Consider the following 27,668-nt stretch of genomic DNA (forward strand, 5'->3'; position numbering starts at 1 on the left):
TTTTTAGTTGGTCAAAAGGTTTTTAATCAGCCAATCTAGCCAATTAATAAACTAAATATTGCAGCTGTACTTAAAATATCTCTTCATATCAGGCATTATAATGACACGTCTTCCAGAACACAAAGCAAACACACAACTCCAATAGGATTACTGGTATTTGGTAAAACAACATAATGGTGTAAGAACACATCACGTATGACGCTAAGGAATTCTCCCTATTAAAATGGGTTTGTCTTTCATAGACACCGATAACTTCCACCCTGATAGAGAATTGGTGCTCAAATGAATGACTGTTTTTTAAAGAAAGAGTATTTAAAAAAGGCAGCTGGCAGAATTCCTCATAGCTAGGCAAAAGAAGACAAAAATAGCAACATCATGGAGTTGAGAATCAAAGAATGAAAGGAAGGAAATCTGAGTTCACAATGCTTATTGTCTTAACATACAGCACAAAGCAACACGCTGGTGTCTACGTTTTTTATAATACAGATTAATCCTTCCTCTGAAGAAAGTTTATAGGCAAACATACCCAGGAAGATTCCCCCCCTGAAATGTAGGCACTTTCAAATTGAATTATTCAGTAGTAACTGGAAAGGGCAAACAAGCTCTGAATCGTGTTTCGTTCACACCAGTGATCTTCTTCTAACACTACCGAAAACATAATTGATTTGGAGTTGTAGATATAAAGTCCATAGTCAAAATGGAATAGGGGAAAATGTTCTAAGCAAACAGCACGTTTTGTGCTCTGCCTACTCTTGCAAGTAGGTCACAATAACATCCCCACCTTTCCTGAATCACTTAACTGCCTTCCTCTGTAATTTAACAGCACAATATTTCTAGTGTATCAAATCTGTCCTCTTAAGAAAAAAGTTTCAAATTAGTCCTCTGCATTAATTATCCCACACGACCTGCACACAGTTGTAACAGAACATAATTTATGCACACTTTTATGTTCCCCTTTCTTCCTCTTTCCACATAGGGCCCACCGCCACCTCAGGAAATGTTTGTGCACCATCACAAGGTAGATCATGTGGCTTCTTTTGGTCCAGCCTACATGTGGCAAGCATATTTGAACGGAGGGGAAGGCAGAGCTAACCTATCATTAACTCTGTGTGAGAAATAAATTTGGGTAGAATCTCAAGCCTTCTACAGAATCATCTCTGCAAAGCTGGCCCATCTTTTCAGCTAGAAGCAGCCTAGAAAAAGAAAAAGAAGTACTTGTGTTATTTTTAATAGATGTCTTGAGTTATCAAAAATGAAGGAAAATTTGTTGTTTATTTGCTTACCTTTCTTTAGCTAAAAGTACAGACATGCCCACGAGCTTTGCAAACTCTTCTGCTGTAAGAGATCCCTTTTCAGAGACCTAGAGGACAAAAATTACAAAATAAAAGCTTTGCATGGGTAATTCCACAGTGACCAACATACCATTTGTAAACTTATTTACATAACATTTGTGTTAATTTAATGTTCATTGAAGTTCAAATACTATTAGCTATTTATGTGTTAATTGGATTGATCTTCCCTACAAAAATAGCCAAGAAGTAGACATAGCTTAAATGCTTTCTTTTCATTGTGTTTCAAAAGATGTGACTGGCACCATAGTTTTGCAACCTCACAAATTTATCCTTAACTTAAGACAATTATACATACACATGCACACACACTTCAACAGGTAGAGAGGTCTGTAAGGTAAAGGTAAAGGTACCCCTGCCCGTACGGGCCAGTCTTGACAGACTCTGGGGTTGTGCGCCCATCTCACTTAAGAGGCCAGGGGCCAGCGCTGTCCGGAGACACTTCCGGGTCACGTGGCCAGCGTGACATCGCTGCTCTGGCGAGCCAGAGCCGCACACGGAAACGCCGTTTACCTTCCCGCTGGTAAGCGGTCCCTATTTATCTACTTGCACCCGGAGGTGCTTTCGAACTGCTAGGTTGGCAGGCGCTGGGACTGAGCAGCGGGAGCGCACCCCGCCGCAGGGATTCGAACCGCCGACCTTTCGATAGGCAAGTCCTAGGCGCTGAGGCTTTAACCCACAGCGCCACCTGCGTCCCAGAGAGGTCTGTACATGACATCTAATCTGTAATATGTAAGAGTCATTATGGTCTCTCTCTCTCTCCCCCCCCTTTAAAATAAGTGTAAACTGTGCACCCATTGTATGGTGATCCAGTACAACTGTGGTTCCAATTATACACTGTCCCAAAGACAGATACAGATCTCACACGTTATAAGCAGCACTGTGCCTGGTTTTGCACATTTAGTATCTGCTAAATGACAAAGGGATGGAGAGTGCTGGATTTTGATTATGGAGCCCTGGATTCAAATCCTTGTTTGGCTATGATGATCTCTTCATGGCCCTGAGAAAGTCACCATCTCTCACCTTAACCCACTTCTCGGGTTTGTGGCAAGATGAAAGGTAGGATAACCTCATATACAACGAGCCATAGCTCTTTACAGAAAATGTGATTGAACAATTCGTCTTCACAACTTGTGAAGCAGCGGTCATTTTTTTTAGTCCCGCCCCTCCACTCCAGTAACAGGAAGTCCTTTGAAGTAGGCATGCGTCCCTAACCTGCAGGTCAAATACCAGGCCTTTCCTGCTTAGCAAACATTTAGTTAGGATTTAAGAAACTTCGGGTAAAAACCTGTACTGGAAATCTGCTGCTGAAAGTTAGTAGAATTCAGCAGAAGCCCTACGCCACTGAAGGAAGGTATGATAGCCTGCTCCTGCGACAGATATCCCAGCAGAACTTTCTCAGTATGCTTGCAGAGCCATTCCACCAGTAAAGATACAAAAGCAATCATGGCTGCAGGGTGAGAACACATGTACCGTATCCTATATGCTTTATATGCACGGGCACACTCATTTTGACACCAGAATCACAGAACTGGCAAGGGTATCGGGAGGCCATCCTGTCCAATCTCTACTCAATGTAGAAGTTGACATGAAAGGGAGATGCTGAGGCTTTGCAGCCTCTTGTCCCTTTTGGCAGCTATCCGGCTGGGAAAGGGAGCAGAGATGGAGTTTGGTGGGACAGGATCAACACAGTTTAGTAAGGTAGGAGAGCTGGGGTGGGGAATCACATCTGGCAAACAATGTGCCTCTTTGGTTTCATATAGTATATGGGGAGACGAGTCATGGGGACACAAATTTTCACAGCCCTCTAGCAGCTATGGTGGCTCATTAACCAGCAGTAATGTATCTAGCAGAGACATCACCTTGCCAACAAAGGTCTGTATAGTTAAAGCTATGGTTTTCTCAGTAGTGATGTATGGAAGTGAGAGCTGGACCATAAAGAAGGCTGATTGCCAAAGAATTGATGCTTTTGAATTATGGTGCTGGAGGAGACTCTTGAGAGTCCTGTGGACTGCAAGAAGATCAAACCTCTCCATTCTTAAGGAAATTAGCCCTGAGTGCTCACTGGAAGGACAGATCCTGCAGCTGAGGCTCCAATACTTTGGCCACCTCATGAGAAGAGAAGACTCTCTGGAAAAGACCCTGATATTGGGAAAGATGGAGGGCACAAGGAGAAGGGGATGACAGAGGACGAGATGATTGGATAGTGTTCTCGAAGCTACAAGCATGAGTTTGACCAAACTGTGGGAGGCAGTGGAAGACAGGAGTGCCTGGCGTGCTCTGGTCCAGGGGATCACGAAGAGTCGGACACAACTAAACGACTAAACAACAACAAATGTATCTAGCATTAACTCTGGAAGTGTACGCTTGATTCTGACCAAACTAAACCTCCTGGAGCAAAATATACATCAGGAACAAGGGACGAATAATGCAGAAAACCCATCTTTTGCATAAAGTCAGGCAATGGGAATACAGAGACAAGAGATCTGTCTTGACTGTATCCAGCTATGCTGAGCTTGAAGCAGTTGGGTGTCTATTCTTCTGACATGAAAAACGTGTGGGTCTCTGTGCATGTGTGATTTACAAAAGCAAACAGGACATAGATTTGAAGCTTGGCGACAACAACAGAAAGCATCTCTTTTCTTTAACAGATTACTTGAGAAAATAAATCGTTTACATACTGTCTCTAGGGCAGAAGCCACCATCTCCTCTTCATTGTGGGACTGGAGCTCAATCACCATAACGCCGCTGTCAAATATACGCAGCCTAAACTCGAGACGAGGAAAAATACAAACCTTAACTAGAAGCCTGTAGCCAAAGAATTGGTTGATTAGCTCAAATTGATAAGTAAAATTTAGTCCCAATTATAACTATCCCCAGTGCTTTGTGGGCCCTTCTTGTCCCTTAGCATTTCCAGGTCACAAGGAGGTTAAGAAAGAATTCTCAACGGGCAGGTTTCTCCACAATCTTGCCAACTTCCTTTCTTTCAAAAGCCGCACAGTCTCAATTCTGTTTTTTCCCTTTTCTTCTTCATATCTCCATCCTGCTTTTCATTGTCCTACTTCCTTTCACCATCCTGTGGCTCAGGGGTCAAAAGACTTTTTCAGCAGGGGGCTGGTCCGCTGTTCCTCGGACCTTGTGGTGGGCCAGAGTATATTTTTGGGGGGAAATTAACAAAATTCCTGTGCCCCACAAATAACTCAGAGATACATTTTAAATAAAAGGACACATTCTTCTCATGTGAAAACACGCTGATTCCTGGACCATCTGCAGGCCGGATTTAGAAGGCGATTGGGCCGGATCCGCCCCCGGGCCTTAGTTTGCCAACCCGTGCTGTGGCTTAAGGAGCCCTCCTAAGACTCCCTTGCCCCATCTGTCCCCACAGCACAAAGAGCCACGAGGACTTTCATTCCAGATCCCCCACACCTGAAACTAGCTCCTCCAGTCACATCAACACAATACATTTAAAGCACACTGCTCCCCCCAAAGAATGCTCAACAACAACAACAGTAGTAGTTTACCGCCAATTCCGCCAATTCCCAGCACCCATAAAAATTAGATTCTTTGGGGGAAGTAATGTGCTTTAAATGTACAGTGTGGATGAGACCCACTCCCTCAGGATATCATAGAATCATAGAGTTGGAAGAGACCACAAGGGCCATTGAGTCCAACCCCCTGCCAAGCAGGAAACACCATCAGAGCACTCCTGACATATGGTTGTCAAGCCTCTGCTTAAAGACCTCCAAAGAAGGAGACTCCACCACACTCCTTGGCAGCAAATTCCACTGTCGAACAGCTCTTACTGTCAGGAAGTTCTTCCTAATGTTTAGGTGGAATCTTCTTTCTTGTAGTTTGGATCCATTGCGCCGTGTCCGCTTCTCTGGAGCAGCAGAAAACAACCTTTCTCCCTCCTCTATGTGACATCCTTTTATATATTTGAACATGGCTATCATATGACCCCTTAACCTCCTCTTCTCCAGGCTAAACATGCCCAGCTCCCTTAGCCGTTCCTCATAAGGCATCGTTTCCAGGCCTTTGACCATTTTGGTTGCCCTCCTCTGGACACGTTCCGGTTTGTTTAAAAGATATAAGAGCAAGTTAGTAAAAAACTGATATTCTAGCCTGATGTGGTTTCTGCAATCCTGAGTATACAAGGAAGCAGCGCTGTCAACTATTTCCTTTGAATCAGGTCCCCATTCACTGCTGAATAGGGCCTTCTCGGTAGTGGCACCCGCGCTGTGGAACGCCCTCCCAACAGATGTCAAGGAAATAAACAACTATCTGACCTTTAGAAGACATCTGAAGGCAGCCCTGTTTAGGGAAGCTTTTAATGTTTGATGTTTCATCGTGGTTTTTACTACAGTGGTACCTTGGTTTACAACCATAATCTGTTCCAGAAGTCCGTTTGTAAACCAAAACAGGTGGTAACGCAAGGCGCGCTTTCACCAATGGGGCCTCCCCAAAAAATCTGTTCGTCATCCCCCCCCCCCAAAAAAGGGTTGTAATCCAAAAAAAAAAAGGGTTGCAAACCGGGACACGCACTTCTGTGTTTGACGTGTTTGTAATCCAAAACATATGCAAACCAAGACATATGCAAACCAAGGTACCACTGTATTTTGCTGGGAGACACTCAGATTAGGGAAACCTAGTCAGATGGGCGGGGTATAAATAATCTATTATTATCATTATCATCACCATCATCAGGTGGCAAGAAGACTTAACACCATGACCTTCAGAAATGTAGATATGCGCCCATACTACTTGACAACTACAGCTCATATAAACCTGCTGGGTTTTTCAAAAAATCGGTTGGTAAGGACGAGGCAAACAGCATAACTGCAGCCATGTGCCTGGTTGCTTCATGCTACTTCTTTGTTCTAAAGGAGAATGGGGAAAAAGCCCCATCATACCATTTCTGGGGGATAGGAGAGGGGAAAAGATGAGTTAAAATTAAATTCTAAAGGATTCTCACCTGAGAGGTAATTTTAGTGCTTCCAACATCTTACATGCATTTACTAGATCTTCAGGCGAGAGCAGCTAAAGGGGTGAGAACTCAGTTACGTTAATCACATTGCAAGCATGTCTTATTCTCACAGTTGCCTCCTAGAACACTTTTTTTATTTTTGCATTGTGCTGTGACTACAGAAGCAGTAAAATACATCAGTGTCAATTCAAATATGAGTAGCGCTTACATGTATTAACAATCCCTACTCCTCCTTCAAACAAGAATAGGTAAATCCTAAGAAATAATGAAGGTAACCACACATATAGGAGTGGTTCATACGTTACTCATGTGGATATTTACACCTGAAAATACAGTCATAGGAATTGTCTCTGAGTCAAACTACACATTAGGAAGGGAGTATAGCAGTCTCATAGCACAAAGGCCCCATGTAATTTGAAACACACATTTATTTGGTTTCAATGTTTTGCTGGCATTCTGTAACATGACAAATATCAGTGACCTCATAGCACACACCAAGCATGGGAAACCCGTGACCCTCCAAACACTGCTAAACTACAACTCCCATTGCTCCTAGTAAACATGGCCAACAGATAGGGATGATGGGAGTTGTAGTCCAACAGCACCTGAAGGGCCACATGTTCCTCACTACTTGGCCTAAACAGTCACCAGTCTGTTGAGCTTGAATCAAAGAAACCCACACACACACTTTGCTAAGGAAAATAAAGTTTTACTGCAGTGATGGCAGAACACACCAAATGCTATTTAGCTTATGTTTCAAGCCAAGTTGTGTATTATGTGCTGGTCTTGTAGGCCTCGTAATCTGAAATGCATAATAGTTGGCATGGACTGCTCTTGCTCTCTGTGGACTTATCTGGCTGCTCTGCAATGCAAGACATCTGTGCAATTCAGAAAGTATTCCTTTTGGCACTTGCTTGCTAGTCAGTCTGCAAGAAATAAAGCTGACAGTACTTCTGGCTCTCATGCAACAGGCTTCAGCTATGTGAATAGCAAAACTTTTAAATCTACTCTTCCCAATCTGTTTTGCTCACTCCACATATTTTTAAAAAATTATTGACATCCATCTCCGTGCCCTCAGAACGGAACTGCACTTCAGGTATTTTACAAGCCTTCGTTTTATTTCAAAAATACTAAAAACTGTCCAGTGCTTCACCATGGAATCTTGGGAACTCAATGCAAGGTCCAGTCAAACTCCAGATGTTGCTGGAACTCCCATAATCCCTGATCATTAGCCATCCTGGCTAGAGCTGATAGGAGCTGGAGTCCAAGAACATCTGGAAGGTCAAAGGTATGCCCGCCCCCGCCTTAATGCCTTCAAGACATCCCCACTTCATTGTTCTGTAGCACATGATTGGATGGAATTTACTCTGGAAAATTATCCTGTCTTGTTAGCACTATTTTGATAATGTTCTCTTAAAGAAAAGGGGAACAGCTAGACACCAAAGGGAAGAAATATTTTTCCATCCCCTACAGAAACAACATTATTTCAGTTTTGGCTACTTGGAGAAGCATTACGTTGATCAAGCCAACTTTTGAGGAAATGCAACAAGGTAATTGTTCCTCACCTCCAAGCCTCGAGCACGATTCACCAAGCAATAAACCTCTGTGAGTGACATTATTCCTCCCCGCTCCTGTGGACACAATATCAGTTGGTAAGAGAGAACCAATTTAGAACCTCCAGCCTGCTGTCTCTAAGAAGTTATGATGGGCTAGTTGACAACATCAACATGCCCAAGCAGAAAACATACAGTGGTATCTCGGGTTACATACGCTTCAGGTTACATTTTAGGGCATTTTTGGTCTCTGTGGAAGCCGCCCAGAGTAGCTGGGGAAACCCAGCCAGATGGGCGGGGCACAAATAATTTATTATTATTATTATTATTATTATTATTATTATTATTATTATTATTACATACGCTTCAGGTTACACACTCCGCTAACCCAGAAATAGTGCTTCAGGTTAAGAACTTTGCTTCAGGATGAGAACAGAAATCATGCTCCGGCGGCAGGAGGCCCCATTAGCTAAAGTGGTGCTTCAGGTTAAGAACAGTTTCAGGTTAAGAACGGAACTCCGGAACAAATTAAGTACTGAACCCGAGGTACCACTGTATCTGGAAATGCAAATGGCACAGAAGCTGCAGTAAACATAGTCCTGGAAATGTGTCAGTAGTTTCTAAAAGGTCATCTTCTTTTTCTATTTGACACTGCTCCAATGATTCAAGGGCCTGGTTCATATCTTACTTTCAAACAATAGTTAAGCCAATGTGCATGGAGTGAAAAATCACAGGTGCTTTGCTTCTTCTTGCTGCTGCTGTGCCGCTAAGCCACCGGCATGGCTTGGCATCACATCCAAACCCAGATTTGTGGTTAGCTTTCCCTAAGCAAATGATGGATGTTAAGTCAAGAATCTTGGTTACAACTTGTGGTTTGTTTGGAGAAAGCCAAGCTAGGAGCCCGGGTTTGGACAAAACCAAATCATGGCTTAGTTCCCAGCAGCATGGTAGAAGGAGGGGAGGAGGGAAGTTCCTGTGATTTTTCACCCTGCGCAACAATGTTCCCCTTTCAACCATAGTTAAGCTTACCATGATTTAAAGTGATGTACAAACACTGCCAAGGGACGCGGGTGGCGCTGTGGGTTAAACCACAGAGCCTAGGACTTGCCGATCAGAAGATCGGCAGTTTGAATCCCTGCAACGGGGTGAACCCCCATTGCTCAGTCCCTGCTCCTGCCAACCTAGCAGTTCGAAAGCATGTCAAAGTGCAAGTAGATACATAGGTACTGCTCTGGCGGGAAGGAAAACGGCATTTCTGTGCGCTGCTCTGGTTCGCCAGAAGCGGCTTCGTCATGCTGGCCACATGACCTGGAAGCTGTACGCCGGCTCCCTCGGCCAATAAAGCGAGGTGAGCGCCGCAACCCCAGAGTCAGCCACGACTGGACCTAATGGTCAGGGGTCCCTTAACCTTTACCTTTTTACAAACACTGCCAGTGTAGATCTCCTGTGTACTCGGCAGTGGTAACAGAGGCAAATAATGTAGCTTCTGAGCAATTTCCCAGTTCTCCTTCAATTTCCATTATACATCTTTATCACTGGATTGAAAAATTATACTGTGGTACCTATTGTTTAAATCTGCTCACAAAGGAGGATCACCACTGAAGAAAGTCCACATTTTAAAGAAGCATGTTAGCAATAGTTCTGATCCAACAGAGCATGTACAGAGACATAAGGGCTACATGTGCCCAGTCCCTACTTTTAAAAACCTGAACTCCTGTTGATCACTATATGGTGAGGAAATGGGACTGTTTCCATCCCCCATTCCTCCTCTCAAAACAGCTGATGAGGTGGATTTTTATTTTTAAAAATAAGGCTGTGCATGCACAATCATGTTAGATGAGGCTGAGAAATTGCACGCACAGCACTGATTTATGTCTGCTTCTATGCATTGTCAGCCTCTGTTGCCAGTGGCTCTTACCGCTAAAAAAGTTGTGGAAATTTCAATGTGAAATGCAAGATCTGCTAGTTTGGAATGCTAAATAAAGGAAATGCCAACTTCGTTTTGTGTTGTTTTTAAAACTGTGAGTTGCCTACTAGAGTGCCCTTCTAACACAGTCCTATTATTTAATTCCCCAAAGATTTAAAATGTGCCCCTGATTAATCTACTAACTGGACAGAATAAGGCCTTCGGTCATAATTTTGATCAAGTGTGTTATGGCTACAATCCTATGCCTACATACTTAGTGCAAAGTAAATATGCACAGGAATATAAAATATGCATAGTAAATATGAAGTAAATTAAGATTCTCGAGTGCCTTACCTCTAAAGGTGCCTGTAAAATGCCAGCTAATTGCTTTGCCAGTTGCATATGGAAATGTGTTCCGGATCCATGTGTTTCCCTGGTGACTGGATTAGCTATGCCCATGCTCAACAGGTACGATTTAAACCTGATTGTCTGTGGAAATAGGAGAGGGTGGGAGGAATAACAATACGGGTTAAGATGCCATATTCTTTGGAAGTGATTGAAGGGAAAGTGAAATTACTGAAGGCCACATACAGCATACTATTAGAATGGGAGATGAAACATGAAGAGGTTAAATCAGTCATGATTCAATGGGCACAAGATGTAGGTCACAACATTATGATGGAAGATTGGGGAAAATTATGGAAAACTGATTTAAAATTTACAGACTGTTCCCTGTGGAAGGAGAATTATATGAAGTTGATGTACAGATGGCATATGACACCAGTGCACTTAGGGGAAATGTACAAAACTAGTTCAAATATATGTTGGAAGTGTAAAAAAAAAAGCAGGGAACATTTTATCATTGGTGGGATTGTAATGTAATTTTAAAAATTTGGGAAATAATATACAATGAATTGAAGAACATGTACCATCTAACATTTGTTTAAAAACCTGAAGCATTTTTGTTAGGGATTGTAGGGAAAGACCTGCCAAAAAAGCTGAAAAACATCTTCATGTATGCGACAACGGCTGCGAGAGTCCTGATAGCCCAAGGATGGAAGACTGAAGAAATTCCAACAAAAGAATCATGGCAAGAGAAACCGATGGACTATACAGAATTGGCAAAATTGACACATAAGCTACGGGACAAGAATAATTGTGACTTCAAAGACGAATGGGAACCCTTTACAAAGTATTTGAAGACGCAACAAAATGGGGGGGGGGGGAATTAAGTTTTTGGATAATATGTTTTGTTTAACTTTTCAATAAAAAAAGATGCCATATTCTTAACAAACAGATGCATCCAAGATAGATGAACGAACATAGGAAGAGCCTGCTGGTCCAAGCCAGTGCCACATCCAGCCCAGTGTCCTGCTCTTGTAGGGTCGAATTCAACATAGCGCTACGGCAAACATTCCATCAAGGATTTCTCCTTGCGCAGTGGAAGTTTAACCCCCTCTCCCCCGTCCCGCATGCACCTTAAATCTGTTCTCTGGGTTCTCTCAACCCTCTGGAGCCGATTTGGGATGTGCAAGGCTCACACAAGATAGAAGGGAGGAGTCCTGTTGCTTAAGCAGAGATGCCTATGGGAAGCATGCAAGCAGGTCCAGCAGCAACCCTCCTCTCCTGTAGTTCCCAGCAACTGGTATTTAGAAGCACACAGCCAGCAGCCTCATCCTCCACATTTGTCTAATCCTCTTTTAAAGCCATCCAACTTGGTGGCCAGCCATCACTTCCTCCTGTGGGCAGTTTGCCCAACCTGAATCTTTCAACATTCAGCTTCACCAGATGTTCCTAAGTTCTGGTGTTATGGTGGGGGGCTTACCCGTATTTTTCGCTCTATAAGACGCACCAGACCACAAGACGCACCTAGTTTTTGGAGGAGGAAAACAAGAAAGAAAATATTCTGAATCTCAGAAGCCAGAAGAGCAAGAGGGATCGCTGTGCAGTGAAAGCAGCAATCCCTCTTGCTGTTCTGGCTTCTGTGATAGCTGCGCAGCCTGCATTCACTCCATAAGACGCACACACATTTCCCCTTACTTTTTAGGAGGGAAAAAGTGAGTCTGATAGAGCAAAAAATACGGTATCTTCATCCCCTTTCTCTGTATCATGCATCATGTTATGGAGTTCAGTCCTGTTGCTTCTTACTTGCCTTTTCTCTAAACTAAAACAACAACACCACCAAATGTTGCAACCTTTCTTCGTATGGGAGTTGTTTCATTCCCTAGGACGGAAGTTCTAGAAGTAGTAGGAAGTTTCCTAATGTACTAAAACAGGGAGATAACTGAGGAGTCATAGGTGTGCCAAAATGATGACCCATCTCCCATCTCCGCTCAAGTTCACTCTTAAAATTCCCCAAGGAAAATGAAATGCACCTGACATACCCCTTGCCTAGCAAAGAACAGGTGCTGTTTTCAGGAGGCCAAGCAAAAAAAGGCTTGGGAGTAGGAAATGGCCAGGATTCAGCATGTAGAGGAAGTGGATGCTGACAGCATTCCCCAAGTAGGAAACAATAATAATAATAATGGTAATAATAATAATAAATTTTATTTATATCCCGCCCTCCCCAGCCAAAGCCGGGCTCAGGGCGGCTAACAACAATCAAATAATCAAACACTCAAATAATCACACATTCTAAAAATATTTCATTAAAAAAATTAATTAAAATCAAATTGATGGCAACCGATTAAGCAAAATTCTGTGCAGGTTGCCAGAGGAGGGAGTCAGGCTGCGCCCTGACCAAAGGCCTGGTGGAACAACTCTGTCTTGCAGGCCCTGCGGAAAGATGTCAGGTCCCGCAGGGCCCTAGTCTCTTGTGACAGAGCGTTCCACCAGATTGGAGCCGCAGCCGAGAAGGCCCTGGCTCTAGTTGAGGCCAGCCTAACCTCTCTGAGGCCTGGGACCTTGAGGATGTTATTATTTGCAGGCCGTAGGTTTCTCTGTGGGGCATACCAGGAGAGGCGGTCCCGTAGGTACGAGGGTCCTAGGCCGTATAGGGCTTTAAAGGTTAAAACCAGCACCTTAAACCTGATCCTGTACTCCACCGGGAGCCAGTGCAGCTGGTATAGTACCGGATGAATGTGATCTCGCAGCGAAGACCCCTTAAGGAGTCTTGCCGCGGCATTCTGCACCCGCTGGAGTTTCTGGGTCAGTCTTAAGGGCAGCCCCACGTAGAGCGAGTTACAATAATCCAGTCTGGAGGTGACCGCCGCATGGATCACAGCGGCTAGGTCAGGGCGAGAGAGATAAGGCAAGAGAGAAAGACACTGCCATCACCTTTTCCTCACCTATAAAAGACTGCTCTCCTGGAAATCAATCTACCGTATTTTTCGCTCTATAGGACGCACTTTTCCCCCTCCAAAAATTGAGGGGAAATGTGTGTGCGTCCTAGGGAGCGAATGCAGGCTCCTTGGCTTCAGCGATAGCAACACTAAGCCTCCGAAGCGCAGAGGAAGCACTCCCTCCATGCTCCAAAGGCTTCGCGTTGCTTTCGCTGAAGCCTGGAGAGCGAGAGGCGTCGGTGCACACCGACCCCTCTCACTCTCCAGGCTTCAGGGATAGCCCTGCGCAGCCCCTCCGGCAGGGAGAGGCTACACGGGGCTATGGCTTCTTTAGCCTGTACACTGCTCTTTGGGGCTGGGGGGGAAATAATATTTTTTTTCTTGATTCCCCCCCCCCCTAAAAACTAGGTGCGCCCTATGGTCCGGTGCGCCCTATGGAGCAAAAAATACGGTACTTGCAAGGAAGACCCTCAGCTAGCTTATCCCCAAGGCAGTTAGGACAGATTTCTCATGAGACTATTCCAAGTTCGGGAAACAGCCAATAAATTAAGCATCAATACCAGCATTATTGGGAGTGAGCGAGAGAAGACTATAGGTGCATGCGCATGCTCATTTTCAACTATAGGCGAGGTTGTGGGCATGGATGAGGCAAAGCACTGCAGTGAAGTTTCATAGATCACCAGCATTTGTTAGGCCATATTACCAATTCAGAGTTTGGCAGCATTATATATATTATCATGGCAGCTTAAGTCCGTGTTTCTCAGAGTGCGTTGCCGTCTAGTGCATTAAATTATTAACTGACCTCATCTTCCGTGATGTCACCTTGCTTTTCTTTGATCTTGTTAGCAATCGATTTGGACAGTTCCACCATTTCCTTAGCCTATTAAGACACAACAGAGAGACAAGATACAGCTGTTGAAGACAAAACACTTTGCCATGAGCCTTTGATGCAGAATCAAGCTTTGAGGGGCGTCCAAGCAGGACATTTGCAGATTTAATCAAGGCCACTTCCAGACTGCGGCTAATTTCAGGTAGGATTCAGTCACAAACTAACCAATTCAGGCTGCACAATTAGATTTGACTGGGTGGTCTTGCACAACAAACACACTTCTCCAAACTGTTGGATTTTTTTGCCATAAGGAAACGCACAGGAACACGTGAAGTAACACTTCCTTTGACATAACATCCAATCTCTCTGCAAACAAATCAGGATGAATGCTCAATAAACAGACTGTCTGGAAGTACCCCAACTATTAGCTAGGGAAAGGGAGTTTCTGGACTCAGCCTGAGTGTTCCTTCTCTCACAAATGTAATGCTAATCATTAGTGTAAGAAGATTCAATCACGCCTTCCTCCAAGATGATTTGCTTTGAGATGGGGTGGAGTCTGAGCCACACACCCCTGCTTCTTACCCACTTAGAAGCGGATCCTTCAGACACCATCACATGTTATCTGCGACATTCAGCCAAGCATGCTCAACATTCTGCTTACTCGTGGTTCTCTGGATAGGGCCTAGCCAATTTAAATTCAGAGAGGTAAAAAGTGATACTTTACCTTTTCCATTAGCTTGCTGAGGTCTTCAAAAGCCTGCAATAATCAGACACACACTTGGTAATGTTTTCCTCACTTCTAAAAAGACAGACTCATTGCATCATTGAAATATTTCTTCTACCGCTGCCTTTCCTCCAAAATCAAAGCCCTGAAAATAATTAGTTTCTAGCATTGTAAGACCATGTGCTTTAAAACTGTAATTAAGAAGATTCTAGTCCTGTGCTTTGTACCCTGAGCAGACTTTTTCTGTATGAATACCACACTGTGTGTTAAGAGGTCCTCACCTTCCAGATAAGAGGGTGGGGTCATTTTAAGTCAAGGGTTGGCAGTAAATGACCTTTAATACAGTGGTACCGCAGAATAAGTATTTAATTCGTTCTGGAGGTCTTAACCTGAAACTGTTCTTAACCTGAAGCACCACTTTAGCTAATAGGGCCTCCCGCTGCCGCCGCGCTGCCAGAGCACGATTTCTGTTCTCATCCTGAAGCAAAGTTCTTAACCCGAGGTACTATTTCTGGGTTAGCAGAGTCTGTAACCTGAAGCGTATGTAACCTGAAGTGTATGTAACCTGAGGTACCACTGTACTCAGATTTCAAAAGCTTGTACTTATATTTAAATATTCATAGGAAAGGCTAATTTAAAAAGGAAAGTACCACGTATGCCATCTATGAGTTCCCTGAAGAAAAGGCAGGTTAGAAATGTAATAAATAATTACATATGTACACCACCCATATAACTGGAGTTCTCTGGGCAGTTTGGAGACCATTAAAAATACAATATGAAACAACATAATAAACAACACTAAAACGAATTGGGGGGAAATCAAAATGGCTAAAGCCAACACAAGTATTTTATTACAAACAATTTAAAACCATGAACTGCAAACATAAACCTGACATCTCATCAAAATCTGGAAGCATTTAACAAGACATTATTGCATGCAACATTGCCTCCCCAATTATTTACCATTACTATTCTAACCTAATGGAAATGATCAAACCTATAACTTCTTATGCATGTTGTCAGCAACATGCAGAAAAACAAGCCAGCAAAGAGAGAAAAACAGATTTAGATAAATAAAGGGCATGCTGTAAATAATTCTTCCCCTGTCTAATTGATTCACGCCCAAGTACAAAGGAGAATGTGCACACACCTAACAGGAATTTCCTCAGAAAAACAAAGAACTAAGGGAATGAATTTTTATCAGCAGCGACCAGCAGGTGCAGGAAACCCATTCTGTAAAGCAGGGCACAAGTTCTGAAATAAACTGATTGATAAGTGCAAAGCAGATTTCCCTATGTTTTCAACATCCGCAATTTGATTTCTTTTATCCTCTGATAAACAGAGTGGACGAGAACAACACGGGAGCACAGAAAATCACCTCATACTGAGTCAGAACATTGATCTATCTAGTTTAGTATTGTCTACCCTGACAGGCAAACTCTTCTGGATTTCAAACAGGGCTGTCTCCCAGCCCTACCGGCAGCTGCAGGTTATTGAACCTAGAATCTTCTGCATACAAGGAAGAAGAAGAAGAAGAGGAAGAGGAGTTTGGATTTGATATCCCGCTTTACCACTACCCTAAGGAGTCTCAAAGTGGCTCACATTCTCCTATCCCTTCCTCCCCCACAACAAACACTCTGTGAGGTGAGTGGGGCTGAGATACTTCAGAGAAGTGTGACTGGCCCAAGGTCACCCAGCAGCTGCATGTGGAGGAGCGGGGACGCAAACCCGGTTCCCCAGATTACAAGTCTATTGCTCTTAACCACTACACCACAGGCAGATTCTCTACTGGTGGCACAAGAAAATTGGCTGCTTTCACTGCAAACAGTAGCCTCATGGCCCTTCCTCCACCAGCCCTCCCTGATAAAAAGGTAAAGGTAAAGGGATCCCTGACCATTAGGTCCAGTCATGGCCGACTCTGGGGTTGTGGCGCTCATCTCGCTTTATTGGCCGAGGGAGCCGGCGTACAGCTTCCGGGTCATGTGGCCAGCATGACTAATCCGTTTCTGGCGAACCAGAGCAGCGCACAGAAATGCCGTTTACCTTCCCGCCGGAGCGGTACCTATTTATCTACTTGCACTTTGACGTGCTTTCGAACGGCTAGGTTGGCAGGAGCTGGGTCTGAACAACAGGAGCTCACCCCGTCGTGGGGATTCGAACCGCCGACCTTCTGATCGGCAAGTCCTAGGCTCTGTGGTTTAACCCACAGCGCCACCCGCATCCCCACCACACAGTTAAAGAGAACATACCGCATGTCTGCTTAGACACCTTTGAAATATTAATCAATATAGAAATGCTTGGAAATAAATAGAATAAATAGTCATTGTGCTGTAAGATGACCCTTTCCCAATCTACTTCATGAGATGAAGTGTAGCGGGAAGGAGGTGGAAAATGAACAGCAACAAACCATCTTATAATGCAACTTCTTTTACTACATGGGGAGGGAAGACCAGCAGGAAACAAGGGGCTCCTATATTGTTCAGCTCCACCCTAAATTTTTATGTGCCTGTTGTAAAAAGAGGAAAGAAAGTACCGTATTTTTCGCTCCATAAGACGCACCAGACCACAAGACGCACCTAGTTTTTGGAGGAGGAAAACAAGAAAAAAAATATTCTGAATCTCAGAAGCCAGAACAGCAAGAGGGATCGCTGCGCAGTGAAAGCAGCAATCCCTCTTGCTGTTCTGGCTTCTGGGATAGCTGTGCAGCCTGCATTCGCTCCATAAGACGCACACACATTTCCCCTTACTTTTTAGGAGGGGAAAAGTGAGTCTTATAGAACAAAAAATACGGTAAATCCTTATAAAAACGACAGAGATCAATTTGTTGCAGTAAACAATAAGGAGTGACAACGATGTGGGTATAATCTTCTTGTTCTGAAAACAAGGAAATTCTACCACCAGAAACAAAAAATCACAATAGCCAGAAGTGATAAACAAAAACAAGCTGTTACAAGTACCAGGAAGCAAATTATTAGGAAAGATAAACCCTCATGTTTATAGAATTCCCAATCCCCCTCCTTCCTTCTGCCCCTTGCCACTAGCTAGGCTGCGTTCATATGGCCTTAAACGTCTCTTTGTTTTTCTAACCCTTAGAAAATGCTTTGGGGTCTCTTCGGACAATTGGGAAAGCCTGCATTTTTCCTCTGTGTACAACGTTTTGAGTCAGCCGGGCCTGATCTAGTGATACCATGGCAATACCTTTGTCCAAAGCAATGGAGGAGGAAAGGATTGCTATATAGCAGGAATAAGCAAACTCGGCTGTTCAGATGTTTTAGGACTACAACTCCCATCATCCCTAGCTAACAGGACCAGTGGTCAGTGGCATTTTGACCATATAATTTCTATACCGCTTAATTTATTAAAACTATCTCTAAGCAGCACACAGAAAACTGAAGCAACAACAGACAACTTAAACTAACATTAACTTAACTTTCCTGAATAACAAATTACACTATGCAAGAACCGGAGAAAAAGAATTTTTCCACAAAAGAAGCATTCACTTCATGATAAGAAACCTATATCTTGTGCTACAGCTGTGTAAAAAGTGCAATAACTGCATTTGTAGAGGGGGGATACATCCTTTGCAAAAGCCTGTAAGCACCGGTCCTATTTAAAATTTATATATTTTTAAACATATAACACATCTGGCTCCCAAACACAATGACTGTGATCCAAATATATTTACAGACTCTCCCTATCAGCAGCTTCCAACGACTCAAAGAGTTACCCTAAAAAATCTGCACATGAAATTCCAATATTACTCACCTCGGAAATGTTCTTATCCATCTCTTTTCTTCTTTCTTCTAATTTTCTCTCAATACCTACAATTCCTGCAGCTCTTATTCTCCCTGTCTGAAAAAAAAAATACAACAAAAGGGTTATGAAGGAAGTGCTTAGAGTTCACTCCTTTTGGACACAAGTAAGGCCCTGATGAGATAATGGCTGGGCCCCAGAAGGACAAAGCCCCACCCCAAAAAAGCCAGCATCCAGCTGCACAGCAGCCATTTCTGAGAAGGTATTTCAATTGCTGGGAGCTAAACAAATGTGTAGGGACACGGGTGGCACTATGGGTTAAACCACAGAGCCTAGGACTTGCTGATCAGAAGGTCGGCAGTTCGAATCCCCGCGACGGGGTGAGCCCCCGTTGCTCGGTCCCTGCTCCTGCCAACCTAGCAGTTCGAAAGCACGTCAAAGTGCAAGTAGATAAATAGGTACCGCTCTGGCGGGAAGGAAAACGGCGTTTCTGTGTGCTGCTCTGGTTCGCCAGAAGCGGTTTCGTCATGCTGGCCACATGACCCGGAAGCTGTACGCTGGCTCCCTCGGCCAGTAAAGCGCCGCAACCCCAGAGTTGGTCACGACTGGACCTAATGGTCAGGGGTCCCTTTACTTTTACCTAAAGTCTGTGCCTGCCTTATAACATCTGTGAGATCTGGGACATGGGGTGTATTTAGAAACAACCAGGGGCGCCATCCAGAGGGGTGCAAGCCCCCCCGCAAAAAAAATTTCAATGAGGGGTCGGGCCCCCTAAATATTCTGCGGCCTGAGACAGGCCCTGTCGGGTCTTCTCACGACTGTGACAGTGTCAGGAAAGGCTGTGCATGTCAGTGCACATTTAGTGCACCTCATTTAGTGCTATGTCTAAATGCAACTATATAATCAGCTTCATGTTTTCAAATTACATTACCTGTCAAAAATAGCCCATTTTAATTAACATTGTGGGGTGGGGGGGTGGGGAGATTGTTACATAATAAAACAGCTGCGTAAAGCAAAAGGGATACTTATTGAAATGCTTATTTGAAAGCAGAGGTCCAATAATCAGAAACTGCATAAACACCTGCGAGCCTCTGCTAACATCAATGGTCTGAGAAGCAGGCATGTTTTCCCACCTCCGCTGAGTCATTTCTTCCGATAGCCTTCTGTAGAACTGTGCAGAGGTTTAAAAAAAGAAAGGAGGAAAGGAGGGAGGTTAATTCCAAGGATGCACTGAAATTGATTTGAATATATTTGTTGTTGTTGTTTAGTCGTGTCCGACTCTTCGTGACCCCATGGACCAGAGCACGCCAGGCACTCCTGTCTTCCACTGCCTCCCGCAGTTGAATATATTTAGTATTTTCTAAATAAAAGCAATTTCATAAAAGCAATTTCTCAAAGCTACAAATATGTAACGAACTGAGTTTTACTGCATCACTTATCTTTACAAATCTCAAAAGTTTAGCAGTCCATAACCAGCATGTTACAAGCAAGACACAATAGTAATAAACAGTAATACCCGTATAATGATTTCTTTATTTTTACCCATTTAAGTCTTGCAGAACTTTCATTTTAACCATGCTGAGAGTTCCCAGGCTTTATCTTTACACAAATGAAATTTATAAAACCCATCCCAATATCACTTCACCCCCATCAGGCTAAAAATACACATATACCTCAATCTGTCCATGTTCTTTGAAAGAAAGTTTGATATACGAGTATTTACTACTCTGAAAAGGGCCAGGCTCCTTGTTGGAAGGTACTGGATGAAGATGAACCACTATTTTCGCACTGAAGAGATGGGAAGAGGAAGAGAGAAATATTAACAAATATTAAATATTAACAAAAGTAGATTTTTAAAGTTTTATGTCGCCTTTTATCACAGGCTAAAAATATAGCTGGTGGAATGTAATATAACATGTTTCTTATAAATTTTCAAGAATTCATTCAGTTGTTAAGAATTTTAAACATCAAATAGTTTTCAGAATATTTCATCTCTCTCTATATATGTACAGTGGTGCCCCGCAAGACGAATGCCTCGCAAGACGGAAAACACGCTAGACGAAAGGGTTTTCCGTTTTGGAGGTGCTTCGCAAAACGAATTTCCTATGGGCTTGCTTCGCAAGACGAAAATGTCTTACGAGTTCCTGCGGGTTTTTTTCCCCTCCCCCCCCTTTCCCAAGCCGCTAAGCCACTTATCAGCTGATCCACTAAGCCGCTTATCAGCTGATCCGCTAAGCCGCTGATCCGCTAAGCCGCTTATCAGCTGATCCGCTAAGCCTGCTAAGCTGCTAATAGCACTAAGCCGCTAATGGGCTTGCTTCGCAGGACGGAAAAACCGCAAGACGAAGAGACTCGCGGAACGGATTCTTTTCGTCTTGCGAGGCACCACTATAACAGGAGATTCAAGGCAGACAAAAAGGAACTTATGGGGTGGAAGGGACCCTGAGGGTCATCTAGTCCAACCCCCTACAATGCAGGAATCCCAATTTAAGCATACATGACAGATAGCCAAGGAAGTCCAGCACCTCTCATGGGAGTCCATTCCACTATCAAACAGCTCTGATGTTTAGTCAGAATCTCCTTTCTTATAACTAGAATCCATTGGTTTGGGTCCTAGCCTCTGGAGCTTCCTCCAATCCTCCATGCAGCAGCCCTTTAGATATTTGAACATTGCTATCGTATCGTCTCTCCGTCTCCTCTTCACCAGGCTAAACGTACCCATGAGGTTAGGCGCAGCAGCTTCTGCCAGTGGTAGCCCTCCCAGCTTCTGGGACAGAGATGGAGAGGCGTTGATGACAGAAGTGCTAGGATGATAACGGGGCAAAGGTGTGCATGTAGCCGTACCCGCTGCTGCCACCAAGCGAATGCTTCTTCTGCCCTGCCCTACCTGGTTCCAGGAAGCAGCAGTACAATCACAACTTGGAGGACAGTGCAGTAGTTGTGCACTGTCACTGCTTTTCACACTAAGGTAAAGGTAAAGGGACCCCTGACCATTAGGTCCAGTCGTGGCCGACTCTGGGGTTGTGGCGCTCATCTTGCTTTATTGGCCGAGGGAGCCGATGTACAGCTTCCGGGTCATGTGGCCAGCATGACCAAGCCGTTTCTGGCAAACCAGAGCAGTGCACGGAAACACCGTTTACCTTCTTGCCGGAGTGGTACCTATTTATCTACTTGTACTTTGAGTTGGTTTCGAACTGCCAGGTTGTACAGCTTCCGGGTCATGTGGCCAGCATGACCAAGCCGCTTCTGGCAAACCAGAACAGCACATGGAAACGCCGTTTACCTTCCCGCTGGAGCCGACCTTCTGATCTGCAAGTCCTAGGCTCTGTGGTTTAATCCACAGCTCGACCCGCATCCCACGCTTTCACAGTGCACATAGGTAAATGATAATATTTTTTACAAGATGCTTTGATGGCCAGTGGGATGCGGGTGGGACTGTGGTCTAAACCACAGAGCCTAGGACTTGCCGATCAGAAGGTCGGCTCCAGCGGGAAGGTAAACGGCGTTTCCATGTGCTGTTCTGGTTTGCCAGAAATGGCTTAGTCATGCTGGCCACATGACCCGGAAGCTGTCTGCAGACAAATGCCGGCTCCCTCGGCCAATAAAGTGAGATGAGCGCCGCAACCCCAGAGTCGTCCGCGACTGGACATAATGGTCAGTGGTCCCTTTACCTTGATGGCCACTAATGGAAAAGCTGCAATGCTCATGGAAGACAAACATGCCAAGCTCCCTGGACTAAGTAGCCAGCAATACTAGAGACTACAGCAACAGGCTGATAAATCCACCCTTCACAAGCAGACCCAAGGTGGGTTACATATATCGTAGAACAAATAAGAACAGGAGCATCTCCATCCGCATCGTTCTGCCCAGACACTGAGGTCCAGCTCCAAGATCCTTCTAGCGGTTCCCTAGTTGAGAGAAGTGAAGTTACAGGGAACCAGGCCAAGGGCCTTCTTGGTAGTAGTGCCAGCCATGTGGAATGCTCTTCCATCAGATGCCAAGAAGATAAACAATTATATGACTTTCCATACACATCTGAAGGCAGCCCTGTATTCCACAGGGAGGGCGCCACTACCACGAACCCCACTCATCCTTGAATAAGGTTCTGAAAAAGGGAAATAAGGATGCATTATGGATTGGATGCTTGTGAAATACTGAATATTCCAAATAACCCAGGGAAGTGACTGTCCCCAACATAACAGATTTTGCTGCAAACTCAGAATACTACCTTTTTCCTATCCCGGCGGCTTGTTCTTCAATGAAGATAATTTGGGAAAGAGGAATAGCCATACAACATTCCTAAAAGCAGCAATAGAGAGAATAAAAACAAAGACATTTTAATTGAATCTTGCTCTTATTTTAAGACTGTGGAATCACTGCATTGTTTTTGCACTAAGTTCTGCACTAAAGCATTTCATGTGCATAATTCTTGCCATTCTAGACCATGTTTGCTACTCATACACAGGATTGTGGAGAAAAAAAGCTCCCATGGATATGAAATAACAACAGCAATACATTGCTCAAAATAACCCTTTTTTTTTTTTGCCTAAGCTATCCTGCAAATATAAACTGCTTTTTACTGTTTCTGGCGCTGTAACTGCAAACATTTTGGGCTTATTAACATCTCCGGTTTAAATCTCTGTACCTCAGATTACAAAGATCTATTTTATTTCATCATTTCCAAAGTTGTAATCCTCGTAATTTTTTATTCTTGAAACTAATTGTTTAATTAGCAAAGAATAAAATGAATCAATGGACTTTTAAATGGAGGGGGTTTTGTTTGAATTAATAACAGTTATAGTAGTAGGAGATTGGCTAAAGACAGTAAAACCCTGTGAAGATGCAAGACTGCTAACTCACAATTCTCTAAATCATGTCCCCCACAGCTAACTAGTCAAATGCTGAAAACAGTAATAAACCTCTCCTTGGGCTTGCACACACCCCAAACCCTCCATTCTACTTTAGAGAGGCTGCAAGGAGATCAAAAATTTTCGCTTTCATTTTTGATTAATCAGAATGCAGCATGTTGTCTAAACCCTAAATTAGGTTGCTTTACATGTAACGCCAGGTCAAATTATGGTTTAGCATGGGTAGGCATGTATGTTGGTTCACATTTAGTAATAGCAGCCACTTTGCTTACCCCCAGGTTCTGCTGCAGAGACAGCAAAGGGAATATAGCCAATGTTTGGGCTTAGCACTACATCTGAGCCCAGATTTGTGTGATGTCTTGTTCCAAAACATACCACAGGCCATAACCAGGGTGTGTTCCAAGGTGTGTTCTTACGGCACATGGTTTGTTTAGGGGAGACAGTTTGCTCACACAACCATAACAGGCAAATTAACTTTACTGTTCTTTTGCATATTATACGGAAATTATAGACATACCAGAGTGCTGAAACTTACATGATTTTTCTGATCTCTCCAGATCAATCTGTGTGTACTCAGAAGCAATATGCCCGTATCAAACTTTACCTGGGTAAGGAAGATATATTTCAGTTCATCTATGTCTCATCCAGTTTTTGCCCAATATATAATTTAAAAATCATGCAGAGTATTTGCTGGATACTACTAAACACCCTGAGTGAGCAGGGCATCTGTTCTTACAGCGGGGCTTCTCCCTCTACTCCCCCCTCAAATCTCGAGGGCTGGATGAATTTCTAGAGCAGTTTTGGTGGACACACAGGGAGAGCTAAATTTTCCAAGTGTTCTTATGCTAAACCAAAGCTTAGGAATACAGGAAAATGCCTTATACCATGTCAGCACTGACTGGCAGCTCTTCAGGGGCTACCAGCAGATATCAGGGATCAGGCCTTCTGTATGCCATGCAGACTGCTCTACCACTGAACCATGGCCCTACTCCATTTGAAATTTCAATTGTCAACTTTTGCTTCAGCTCCTTCTAGATTGTGAAGGTAGGCAGAACTGGTTGAAGCAAGCATGAGCAACAGGTTCATGGGTGCTTCCACCTTTGAAATCTTGAAATTCAGGTCCCTCCCTATAATCTGTCACTTCCTGTAGCAAAATGAGAGGTGCTTCTTTTGACATTTAAGATGGAATTCAAGTACTATTTCCCAGGAATACCAGACAGCAAAGACTGGTATGAATTAGAATGAAGTAGCTTCAATGCATATGAACCACAGATACTGTGAAATCCATAATAAAATGAGGCAAACTTTTTGTAGATTAGAGCAGGCTTGTTGGTGCAGTTGTTACACTTGCAGTGTGTGGTGATGAAACCTTGTGCACTTGCATTGCTCCTTAGGACCCTCGTACCTACGGGACCGCCTCTCCTGGTATGTCCCACGGAGGAACTTACGGTCTTCAAATAAAAACATCCTGAAGGTCCCAGGCCACAGAGAGGTTAGGCTGGCCTCAACTAGAGCCAGGGCTTTTTTCGGCTGTGGCTCCAATCTGGTGGAACGCTCTGTCACAAGAGACTAGGGCCCTGCGGGACTTGACATCTTTCCGCAGGGCCTACAAGACGGAGCTGTTCTGCCAGGCCTTTGGTCGGGGTTCAGTCTGACTCCCTCTCCCCTTTCATAAGAACTTGCATGAAAGTGACCTCCCAATTTTTCTCACAGGCCCATATAAGTTCAGCACAAACAGTTGGGCCTGGTGAGCATTTAAGGTCCCCAACCCTAACCTGCAGGTTGCCATCTGATTGGATTTTATTCTGATCCTGATCTGATTTGAGGATGTATTTTAATTGTCTGATTTTATGTTAATGTGTTATACATTTGATATTAGCCGCTCTGAGCCCGGCTTCGGCTGGAGAGGGCGGGATATAAATAATAATAATAATAATAATAATAATAATAATAATAATAATGTCAATTGACTAAGCTTTCTCTAAACCAGAGGTGCAAACTGCCCTGGGGAAAGGAACAGGAGAGTGAGGCAGGCAGGAAAGAACGACCTCACAACCTGCTCCAAACAGGGCTATCTACCATCAACTGCACTATGCAAATGATCTCAATGACTTGCTTTGCTCTGACACTGTTTCAGTGTGATTTTCTTCATTTATTCTGATTTCAAAGGTGGGATGCTATTACAGCGTAATAATAAAGGGAAAAAAAACTCCACATGTGATCTGTGTATGAAGGCTACAGAGAAATCCAGATATTTTAGCAAGCCTAACCTACTTAAGATGCAGGCATGAAAACTTTAAAAAGATGTTGTATTGATAACCTCCGATTCAAAAACAAAGCTGGAATGCAGAGGAAGACGCTGAAATGAGGACCATATTGGGAGAGAGAACCACAATCCGCACCCTTCTTGCAACCAATTCACCTTGCTTGATGCTTCCCGATACTACAAAGCTCCATTCAATCCAAAACTATACTTCTGACTAATTGGAAATAGCTTGCAGATATATGATTGGCATAGGATTTTGTAATAGTGATGAATTAATATGTTTAATTTCAAAAGGAAAAGATTCAAGTTAAGTTAAATTTGTAAGAACTATGATTTGGAAAACCGTTAAAAGGATATGCATTGAAATTCAACCAAGGGGAAGCGAGGAAGTCACTTAACAATGTGAATAAGTGTAATTTTAAGAAGGTTATGATTTATGTTTGTTTACTTGTTTGTCTAGAATTTTGTGAAAATCAATAAAAACTTGGGGAAAAACAAAACTATACTTCTGGACACCTTGCCTAGGGATGATCTACAGTTCCAATACCTGCGGCAGGTAAGAGAAATTAGCCCAAGCCCCACCCAATGCTGTTGGAGGTATTTCATTTCACAGTGCCTGGCAAAATACTCCCTGCAGGTAGAAAACGGAGCGGAGAGGGGCAGCAGCAGCAGCCTATCTTCCCCTTGACACCCTAGCTTTCTAGATGCAGAGCGCCTTCCCTCAATTTTCTGCGGGAGGTTTTTTCCTTTTTAAAAATCCTCCTCAGGGCAATAAGGACCTCTAAAGGAGGAAAGCTCTGCCTGCTTCCTCCAGCCTACGCCTTGCCTGCCTAGCCCAGGCCCGCCTGCCCCGCGCCCCGGCCAGCTCCCCCGACCTTCTCCTCGCCGTCGTAGAGGCGGACGCCGCGCTGCTGCGTGACCAGGTTCTCGTGGATCTCCAGGAGGCCGGTGGTCCAGCCGAAGCGGTCCATGGCGCTTAGGCCAAGCCCGGCCTCCCTCCCTCCCTGCCTCGGCAGGCAGGCAGCCGGGATGGCGGAGCCGCCCTCCGGCACCTCCCCGTTTCGGAAGGGGAGCGCGAGACGGGGAAATGGGCGAACCAGCGACGAGGAGGCCGCCTTGGGGCGGGCGGAGGAGGAGGAGGAGAGGGAACGGCGCATGCGCATCCCGCCTCCACGATCAATTCCTGTTTACTGTCTTTACTACTTATCAATCAATTGATTGATATACCAGCGCCGTTCACACTCAGATCTCAAAATGTGCTCGTTCGCAAATGCGCCCAGGCACGAAGCGAATTGGTTCAGCTTTCGCCTCAGTGTTGCGCCACTTCCTCCCAACCCAACCCAACCCCCGTTTCCCCTGTTTAGAAATATATATATATATGGAATATAACGAATTAACTCCACATTTATAAACTCTGGTAGAATAAACTACCAGAGGTGGCAGACTCTGCTTCCTTCGAGGTTTTTAAGCAGAGGTTAGATGGCCACCTGGCATAGGTGATCTAGTTGAGTTTCCAGCACAGCAGCAGGGGGTTGGACTAGATGACCACCAGAGTCCCTTCCCATCCTTCTGTACCTATTGTGTGAAGGCTCCTTAAACTCGATGGGCTTTGCTTTCGACTATAGGCCTGAGTTGTGAGGCACCTGAATGGACCTCCTGGCTGCTGTTACAAGAATTCAGAGGTCTCAAATAGAGAATAAATGTTCACAATTCAACAAGGTAAACACACCCAAGTACAGAAACCACATGCCTGAAATCGTACAGGAGAGCAAACCTGAAACCATCTTGACTCTTAATGATCCCAACTATTCCCCTCACAACCACCTTGTTCCTGTTGCAGATTTTCACCGAGGTTTTCACCGAGGCCTTCTTCCTTGGATGGGGCGCCATTTTGTTCCATTTTGTTCCTCGCTTCAGGATCTGCACCCTTTACAATTGCCAGCCATTTTGAACTTGACAGTGAAAAAAATTGCAACACCGCTCAGGACATCAATACAAGGACCCGATAGGAACCAACCCAGACCCTGCCATCGTCATCAGAGGCCCTTGTTTGTCAGCCTCCTCTGCAAGACAGCCAGAGGGTGGTGATATAAGTAAAAAAAACTGCTCCTCTTCCCTTATGGGGTACCCAAGAGTCCATATAGAGTCCTTTTGT

General features: G+C 44.2%; 1 protein-coding gene across 1 annotated transcript; it reads right to left on the reverse strand.

Annotated features, from left to right (window-relative positions):
- VPS36 (vacuolar protein sorting 36 homolog) lies at window positions 1-26,642 on the reverse strand. Its single transcript, XM_083730571.1, has 14 exons — window positions 26,389-26,642; window positions 23,783-23,851; window positions 22,608-22,678; window positions 20,053-20,167; window positions 19,461-19,550; window positions 18,392-18,478; window positions 14,627-14,659; window positions 13,876-13,953; window positions 10,147-10,281; window positions 7,899-7,964; window positions 6,322-6,386; window positions 4,031-4,115; window positions 1,284-1,360; window positions 1-1,193 (listed from the first exon to the last, which is right to left on the reverse strand). Exons 1-14 carry the CDS (start codon window positions 26,482-26,484, stop codon window positions 1,100-1,102), a joined length of 1,161 nt encoding a protein of 386 aa, XP_083586697.1. The 5' UTR covers window positions 26,485-26,642; the 3' UTR covers window positions 1-1,099.
- Window positions 26,643-27,668: the final 1,026 nt, after the last annotated feature.

This window comes from Podarcis gaigeae (genome assembly GCF_964106915.1).
Source record: "Podarcis gaigeae genome assembly, chromosome: 3".
Taxonomy (NCBI): domain Eukaryota; kingdom Metazoa; phylum Chordata; class Lepidosauria; order Squamata; family Lacertidae; genus Podarcis; species Podarcis gaigeae.

What these genes read in the sequence shown, in the direction of transcription:
- VPS36 (XM_083730571.1), bottom strand. Translation starts at nt 26,484, where the DNA reads ATGGACCGCTTCGGCTGGACCACCGGCCTCCTGGAGATCCACGAGAAC. An exon ending in ATGTTAGCAGAGGCTCGCAG is followed by an intron (nt 18,479 to 19,460) that starts GTGTTTATGCAG and finishes TTTTTTTTTCAG; the next exon opens with ACAGGGAGAATAAGAGCTGC. An exon ending in GTGACATCACGGAAGATGAG is followed by an intron (nt 10,282 to 13,875) that starts GTCAGTTAATAA and finishes CTATTTCCACAG; the next exon opens with ACAATCAGGTTTAAATCGTA.